The sequence below is a fragment of the Atractosteus spatula genome, chromosome 9 (assembly GCF_055471065.1).
Source record: "Atractosteus spatula isolate fAtrSpa1 chromosome 9, fAtrSpa1.hap1, whole genome shotgun sequence".
NCBI classification, from domain to species: domain Eukaryota; kingdom Metazoa; phylum Chordata; class Actinopteri; order Semionotiformes; family Lepisosteidae; genus Atractosteus; species Atractosteus spatula.
In genome coordinates, this window is record NC_142714.1 from 39,496,792 (window position 1) to 39,506,396 (window position 9,605).

General features: G+C 34.4%; 1 protein-coding gene across 1 annotated transcript; it reads left to right on the top strand.

Moving 5' to 3' along the window:
* Positions 1-242: 242 nt before the first annotated feature.
* agtr2 (angiotensin II receptor, type 2) lies at positions 243-7,121 on the top strand. Its single transcript, XM_088925347.1, has 2 exons — positions 243-293; positions 4,719-7,121. The coding sequence occupies exon 2, from the start codon at positions 4,765-4,767 to the stop codon at positions 5,908-5,910; it is 1,146 nt and encodes a 381-aa protein (XP_088781473.1). The 5' UTR covers positions 243-293; positions 4,719-4,764; the 3' UTR covers positions 5,911-7,121.
* The last annotated feature ends 2,484 nt before the right edge of the window (positions 7,122-9,605 follow it).

The window sequence follows — 9,605 nt, forward strand, 5'->3', positions numbered from 1 at the left end:
ACATGCAACATCTTGATTTGATTTCAGCCCTGCCTCTCCAAGCTGTTTTTCCATGTTTTTTTGGACAACAGTCAGTTTAATGTGAGGACTGGGAGTAGTCAAAATGACGGATTTCTTATCCCAAACTGCTGGCATGTGTTCAAATTGTTCGAACAGTTGATTTACATTGATGAATCCCAATGGACTGTTGAAAGTATACAAGAAAAGAACAAGAAGTTCTAGTGATCATTTCTGAAACAACACAAAAAGGGAGAACATACACTGTACTCCTTTAAAAGGATTTTACCCTAAAGGTAAGAGATTGAATTTGCTGTAAATAGAAATAAATTAAAAGAAAACAAGAATAGTACTTCTTAATGTTAAAAGAATGCAAAAAACATAGAAACCATCTCATTTTCCTTAGGTAAAAGTAGAACAGATGGGTATAGTTTTTAACTAAATGCATGTTTAAAAATAATATTTGATGTCATTCATTCACTCACGATACAACAGTTGTATCGTAAATTCAGATAAATTATTTTTACTCAGATGTTTACTCACAGAAAAGAAATACGTTATAAATAAATGTAATTCGCTAACTTTATTTTTAAGTATGATGATCAGATGTCTTCACCTTCTCATAGCAAATTCTGCTCAACGGAAATGTTTTGAATTTTTCATTAATCATATTTCACTCATTGGATGTCTAGGGCTCGATTTATATACAAGATCTGATGTAATTCTTGGGATTTCCTGTCTTTGAATTTAATGCACAGATTCCACAGAACATCTAAAATAATTACTCTATAAAGTAATAATTTTACTGTACCAGCGCACAGACAAATATAAATGAATATTTTGACAAACTTCAACCAAATCTGTTGGCTAAATGTATTATTTTTTATATAGGTTAAATTAATAAACAATTAATGGTACTTATTACTGCACATTATATTTTTTTAATGTGTCTATTCATTTTATTTTTAATGTTCTGGTTTGTGAATGAACACTCGTATTTTAAAAGATAGCTTTTAAAATTACATTCCAAAGTGCTTGTCTTTGTAGACAAACCGAAGGTATAATTTCACTACAAAAATAATGCTTAATTTGTCTTTATCACTTCTAAAATCATTATATTTTATTAATTGGTCTAAATTAGATGAGATTTTTATGTAAGTGCAGTATTGTATCTATATGATTAATAGATCTATTATATAGTAAGCATAAATGCCTATTATGCTTGATTATGCTTATATAGACTGATTATGCTTTTCTATGCAAATAATGTACTTGTATTGTGCCAATTCAAAAATATAAGTGATCTTTTGAAATACGGAATAGGTTTTGAATGGTTGATTTAAAATAACAGTAATACTAATACTCATACCTAATACCTTCTGTATTTGTTTCTGTGTTAAAATACTGAAATACTGTATACTGAGATATACAATATATAGATAAAATACTTGCATGTTGCATGCAAAGGCAACATGTAGTGCCATTGCTCTTATTCCTCTGATTCCTAGGCTTTTGCCTGTTTCTGGGTTTCAGGCTGAATCAAAGTGAAATATTGACCTCTCACAATACTTCAGCCAGCCATTGGCTTGTCATGGTTTTCTCCTTCCCTCTTAACATTAACCAGATGCTTGTATCTCTGGAAAACCTATTATGTAGTGTGAAAATATAATTTCTTATTTCTTGAAATACACTCCGGAAGGAACATTTTTGCTTTTGCTTGTGTGTATAAAAGTGAAGAATGTTATTCTTTACAGAGAAACTAATGTTTTGCCTTGAAAAGTTTTCTAGCAAATTTCGTAAGAAGGGATCTGGTCTCTCTGTCTTTGATTTGCAGCCTATTTAATGCAAGACTAAAATCATTTAATTTATTGCAGAGTTTGGAGCTGATCTTTTCTAAAATAAATACAGTGTGTGACTAGGTAGAATAGAACAAATGACAAAGTTGGATATTTTATTCAGACTTCAGCAATTCCACTTTCTCCATTGAACTTGAAAGTCATCTTGACAGGTTTTTGGTAATTATCTATTTTTATTTGATGTGTCAGCCTTTAGTTCCTGTTGCATATAGAGTGAAGCAGATTGCTTTTGTGTTTCTCAAAATGTGTTACTTCCTAAATGCCTACAGTATATATACCTTTCTCATTCATAAAATATTTCTATAGAGTGATGTACAGTAATATCATAAGGGAAACTTATTGTCAGCTAATGTTCCTTTAGATTTGCTGTGAATGTGATAAAATTGAAGGAGAATAGAGAAAATTCATTTATTATTTATAAAGGTACAAATTTGGCCTTGTTATTTACACCAAATAGGTTAGGAACTTCACAGCACAAGAAAGGTTACAGACTGAAAAGACCATCTGGGCTTTATACTGTACCTCTTCTGCTTGCTAGTAGCTAATTATTCTGAGTACATTCATCAACAGCTTTGAAAACAGAACAAATTCAATACTTTATTGTCATAACTAATTGCATGGAGAAGCACAAAGGTACATTTGAATTTGAGAACAGGAGGCACATTTCTGCAAAAAAGGGTGTCCAGAACATGCTGTTGAAGCTGATACATACACTTCTTTCACGAAATGTTTGGCTTAGATCCTCAGATCAATTTACTACTAGCAATGAAATTGGTTAGATAGGCTGAATGGCTCTTTTCTAACTATTCTTATTTTATTTTAGCTTCAAAGCATGTTTCACAGTGACTGTTTTAAATGCTCTTCCAAGCAGTTTCCACTCGTCTCTTTTGTATTTACCTTTTGATTCTGAAGTCCTTTGGAGAAACGTTGTCACTGTCTTTCAGTATTTTGAAATTTTGAATCAGGTCCCCTTGTTGTCTTTTCTGTTCAAGATTGAAAACAAGGGTCAGTTCCTTTAGCCATTCAGTGCAGGCACATTTCTGTAAGCTTGTGAATGTATCTGGTTGCTCTTTTGTAATCTGTAAACCGATTTCAGAGTAGCAATATGTTTTCTGTATCATAGCGATACAAAAGTGGAGCTAACGTGTTTGGTATTGTGATATTAAGATTGTGGTGTTAAAACAGGCTGCTGTATTTTATTTTCTTTGACAGCCTGAGACCAGGCTCATCGCTTTCTCTTCCTTGGTTCCCTCATGATTTGAGTTGCGTGCCTCCAAGAAAGTGTGATTTGCCATTTCTCCCGTATTATAATACTTTCTTATTTCCGCAACATAATAAGGCACATTAAGGTAATATTTATCTTCTCAAAGGTTCAGTGAAACTTCTCATGATTTCCCACCCTCAGGTAATATTCCAGACCATCCTTTTGTCCTTGTTGTCAGATACAGATAACTTAGGTAAGGTCATGCACACAGCACTGCTGTACACACCCACCATTACTGTATCTTATAGACCATCTCTGATTTCAGATTTCAGATCAGGATTCTGTAACATGCTATTACATGTTATTAGATGTTAGATTATGAAGATATTTTGTGAATTCTTTAAAAAAGAATTTTACATTTTTATTTAAATCTCATTAATTTTCAAATTCCAAAATAGGCTTACTCTCTTCTTACTGACAAATTAATATGTGATCCCACTTTAATTACACTTAGTTTCAAAAAACAAAATCATTAGTAATGCGCAATAAATAAGTTCCTTGTACAGCTTTGGCAACATTCCATTTAAAACTTCACCTATTTACTTCTAGTTTAATACAAAACATATGACCGTAGTGCATATAAAACTGATATTCTGCAGTTGCTGTAGAGTTTATACATAACCCTGAAACTGTGAACAGTGACTCCGTGTTGAAGTTCAGTCTACATGGCATTTGGCCCGTGAGTGTATGTCCCTGCTGTGAATGTTTACAAACCTCAGGCCACATTAATTTAGATTTTGTGGAAGTTAAACAGAAATCATTTTTATTGGCTGTGCTTTCCAAACACTTTCTGTGCCAGAAAAAACTAAAACTATTAATGAACTAAGTTTTTTATGGTATGAGCAAAGATTTTTATTTTAAATGAGAAGAAACATTTTTACCTTAACATGAAGTGAAAGTCAAATATTAATGCTTAATATGAAGCAGTTTTTTGCAGACATCATAAATAGCATTTGCTCCTTATACAACAAAGAATGTTTTTGTGGATGCGTGCATTGACTTCAAAGAAACAAGTAAAGGTTAACTGAAAATTAGATGGAAGAAACGCATTGTTTCTGCTGCTGAGCTTTCTTCAGATGAGAAGAAGGCTGGAGGAGACTTAATAGTCAAAATGTTGTGTTTCTCTTTTTCAGCAAGAAGTTAACCTTTAATTGTTCCTTTGCAAAGAATGCTGTTGTATTTATTTCTGATAGGAAGGCACATAACTCACGAAAGTGAAAAACAAAACTAAGCATACTAAGATGTCAATGATTTCTTAGGTTTTAGCAAACGTAGTAGACAATGTGCACACTAGATTACAGTAACTTCTATTTCTTTAACCATTTAATAAGAATATATGGACACATGAGAGCTATTGCATTTGTGTCAGAGACATTGCAAAATCTGCATAAGTATTTAAAATAGGTTTACTAAGGTATGCATCTGCTCAGCATTTACTCTTTGTGTTATCTCAAGGTTGTTTTGTAAGTGTTGTTTTTGAGATTGTATGTAGATTGTGCTCTAGTTACTGTGACAGTTATTGTGGAGTCTTATTCAACACAACAGTGAAATAAAATAATGTAGCTGTGACAATCATATTTACTCTGTTTTCTTTTTTGCAGGGTTGCAACATTAGAAAGAGAATTTTCAACAAATGCTGAAGGAGTAATGACAATGAGCACCATTCTTCCTAATATCTCGTTTTCCACATTAGAACTAGAAAATTTATCATCTGCAACTGAAGTATGTCATGGAGTACCATTGTCTAGGTACCATACCACCCTGATTCCTGCCATATATAGTATTATCTTTATTTTTGGGTTCATCGGTAACTGCTTGGTAGTGTCCGTTCTGTGTCTAAGAATAGGACGCAAAACTGTTGCCAACACTTACATACTCAGTTTGGCCATTTCTGACATATTTTTCTTACTGAGTCTACCAATGTGGGCTGTGTACTACTCTTTTAGCTACAACTGGATTTTTGGGACTGTTATGTGCAAAGTCTGCGGCACTATCTTGTGTATCAATTTATATGCCAGTATATTTTTTATTACCTGCATGAGTGTGGACAGATACCGGGCCATAGTACACCCCTTTCAGTCCCAGAGCAGTCGGAGATTGTGTAGGGCGAGAACTGTGACATGCATTGTGTGGGTACTGGCCAGCCTCTCGTCTTTACCCACCATGTATTTCAGAAACACTTATGAACTGAAACACGGAGTCACAGCCTGTGTAATGGATTTTCCCCAGAGCCATTACTCCGAATGGTTTGCAGGAATGGCTTTAATGAAGAACACCTTGGGTTTCTTGGTTCCCTTCTCAGTGATTGCCAGCTGTTACCTGGGCATTGGCAAACATCTACTTGAGACTCCAGGCCTGGAGCAAACTTCCGACAAACGAGATAAGGTTCTGAGGATGGTGGTGGCTGTGGTGTTGGCATTCTTCATTTGCTGGGTTCCCTTCCACGTCATCACTTTTCTGGATGTGCTAACCAGACTCAATGTCATAACCAGTTGCAGGGTACAAGTGTTGATCGACACAGCAGTACCCTTCACACTATGCATGGCTTTCTCTAACAGCGCAATCAATCCCTTCCTCTACTGCTTTGTGGGCAACCATTTCAGAAAACAGTTAAGCCACCTGTATGAGAGAAGGTCCTCTAATCTCTCCCAGAAAAGGAGCTCCATCAGTACCAGACTTAGCTCCTTCTCAAGGAAACTTAGTGACCTCAAGGACATGGGAGCACTTGAAACATTTGTGCACAAAAGAGGATCAGAGCAAATTTCTGTTCAGCAGACACCAATTGTAGTTTGAGACTATGTGACTTGTTTTCAAAAAGGAAAGTTTTTTCTCCTGTGACGCTTGGAATGGTCACCACTTTAAGAAAGACACCACACCAGGGAAAGTCAGTAACTGGAGAGAGGACAATGGAAGAAGATTATTCTGCTCTTTTACTTTATGTTATACTGTACATGTAAAGTACATGTAAAGTAATGACGTTTCAAGGTCAAAGCTATTTCAAGGTTTTGACCTCATGCAGGCATTATCTGGATCATTGAGCAAGTATTTTTATTTTGTTTGAGTGTATGATTGATGTATTTCCCTGATTTACATGGTGAGTGACAATGCCTTTTGAATATGCATAGCCTTTTATATATATTCATATATCTTCATTAATTGTTTGACAAAGACTTCAGGGTACCTACAGTATCAACACAGTAGAACACAGGTACAGAATAATTTCTTAGGATTGTGTTTAAACTAATTTTCCCTATAAAATATTCAAATGTATAACATTACTTTATAAGAAATACTTAATATATGCATTCATATACTAAATAAGTTAATGATTCCTGTATTCTTTTTTACTCATTTTTTTACTTTAGTAATTGTGATGTATTGAACAATTGCTGTTGCTTGCTTAGTGTTAGGTCTTGATTTGAGGTAGTGTGAATTCTTCATCTGCAAGTTTATTACTTGTCTTGTATGATAAAGCAGATCCAGTGTCTTCTCTGTCTTCTGCTTCCATCCCTGCCAGAGAGCACATTACGTCTCCTCCTTAGGTTCCATCATTCCTATTTATTAGATCGTAAAAACATTCAAAGGGTTACAAATGAGAGGAAACCTTTCAGCCCATTCAATTTATTGATTGGTATTAGTTAATCAGAATATCCCTGTGTCAGCTTTCATCACATGGCTAAGGTAGTCTATTCGAGACTAGTATAAGTCTTTTAACTTAAAGCTAAAGTTTTTGGGGAAAACTGAATGAGGGAACCCTGACTCTTTTGCTTTTTAGTCACAGTGTTTTCTGGTTTGAATTCTAACCGTTACCTAATACATAACTGAACAAGATATTGACTTACAGTACTCAGTCTAGATTGACTTTTGTGTTTATATTTTGCTATTGATTAAGATAACTATTAAATCCAAAAGTTTTGGTTGGAGACCACTGGCCATCACGTGATACATCAGTTGCCAATGTTGTATGAACTCAGTGTCATGAATAAAGTGTCTCAGGGACAAAATGTGTAGTTGAATGGAAAAGTACAAGACAGACTTTAATCATTTTCCCTTGTGAGAACAATCCCCCGATCTCAATCCTACTGAAAATCAATCCTACACACCACTGCCCTCATCACAAAAGGTGATTGCACTGGACCAAAGTGTATGGGAATGGGTTGGAAATCTTTCAAACACTTGGAGAATACAGCACGCTTTTCTTATTACTCACAGCAACCCAGAATGTTATTAAATGAAACCTGATATTCTTTTCATTGATTGTAATAATCAAATTCTAATCCCTCATTCTTTGTCCTGTTTAATTTTAGACAAACTAGCTGGCAAGAAAGGTACTGGCAAGTGCAAGGTATATTTACTTAAACAGAAAAAATATATAATACATATACATATATAGAAGGCATGACAATACTCTTAAATTCCAAAAATACATTTGTGGCTTATTAGCAACCGCATAAGAGAAAATCTAACAATTTAAGGTTAGGTCACTGAAAAACCAGAAGTGTTAGTCTGGAACCCAATATTTTCCAGATCTTAAAAACATGCTTGAAAACCAACTTTTAAGCATAACAATTTTTATCTTTCTTCAGAAGGGTAGCTGAAGTGCTTTATATTGAATTATAAAAGTGAAGGTCTAATGTTCTAGTAATAGTCAGCAATAGTCAGTTTACGATCCATTGAAGTTCACTTGACTATTGATTAAACAATACAAGATATTCAGATATTCAGTAATAGTGATGGTTTGTTAACATTTGGTTTAATTTCATGATTAGTTTATTAAACTTCCATAGAAACTCAGTTGAAACTCAGTTGAAATAAATAGTATCAACCGAATTCCCATTAAACCTTTATTCATACAACTTAATAGAAAGCATTAACAGTGTTATCATTGCTAATGAAAAGTGATCATTTAGTCTGTATCAATCTTTTTTAATGAATATGCTAGTGGAGGCGGAAATGTTTCAATGGACATAATTATATTTCACCAGTTTTATATTGAGTTAAAAATACTGTAGCATTGCAAGAAGAGGTCAGGGGAATTTGATGTTAGTGCAGTACAAATCCCCTGTTACATCCTCTCTAAGCAGGCAGGCTGTGTGTTGCAACATGGAAGTCTTCAAAACTATTCCTGTTTTGTGCCAAAAAAGTGTCACACTTATTGCAATACATTGCTGTTAACTGATTTGTCCAAAATGCCATCTCTTTCCTTTACAGAAAGCAAGATAACGTGTAAACCCCACACAACCCAAGGGTTTTGTATCATTTGATTTAACCCATGACCTGTGTTCCTGTGGCCAAAATATTTGCTGCTCATTCTCTGGGAGACCAGTATCTAAATATGTGTCTAAATATGACATTATTTGAAATAGAGACAAAACAGACATCCTTACAATATGTAGGATTGGACACTGATGAATAATATTAAATAATTACAAACATTTTTTTTTAATTTACTTCCACTCCAGTTAAAAAGGGAGATATATACAGTATGCAATATTTCATTAGGCAGAAATGATTAAATTAGTCTTTTACTAGAGTGCAGATGCAAAACATTACAGTGTTCATCATTCAGAACCATCATGTTTTTGCATTTCTCTGGCCTTGATCTTTCCCTCACATTGTCTCATTGATGCTCAAACCCCAGAAAGCCCCACACAGGGGGTCAGTGCAGCTGTAAAGCACAAAATCCCCTGTCAGATGAAGCTGAAGAAGCAGGCAGACAGTGGAAAGAAGGATGTGAAATAAAGACATTCATTGGATGTATTGCTTATGAACTTTCAAATGGGTTAGTTGGTGAAGCTGATCGTGTGGTGAAGCAGTAGCCAGAAATGTAACGCACCTACAGTAGGTTGCGTTTTTGAATTCAGTTTGTGGAATTTAAAGTATCGCAGACATTTTGCCCAGTCACGTAAAGTTTAATTTAAGTCCTTTTAGAAAACCATAAATAAATTTACATCCTTTTGTTCTTAAGTAAGCATAGTGTAATTGATCCTTGTGGAAACTGCATTGCTATCATACTTAAACTCCTTTGTGGCCTTGGCCCTGACAGGATTGCCAGGGATCTGCTGTTTTATCTCTGTAACGTAATGTCACTGCTGTCTCTGTGATTAAGTTAATCTGCCACATCCATGAATTGGTCAAGAGCCTTTAAACAGTTAGAGTCAGTTCTAGTTATTATTGAAACAAGTGACCCATTTAGTTTAATCAGTGTCAGATTATAGAAAGTAAAAACTATGATTTGGCTTTCAGGACTATTTTGTAAAGTTATGCAAAGCTTATCAATACAAGCAACAGTAGATGTCATAGGAATAGAATATTATCTTGATTTACCTAAAATGATCTTATTACAATCATATTTGCAGCTGCTGGGGAATCATTATTATATGTGCCTTATACTCTATATCAATGTTTCAGTGTTAATAAAGATTTAGTTTTACTTTAAAACCCGTAACAATAATGCTAGTATTAATGTACTTTCATCTCTACAGAGT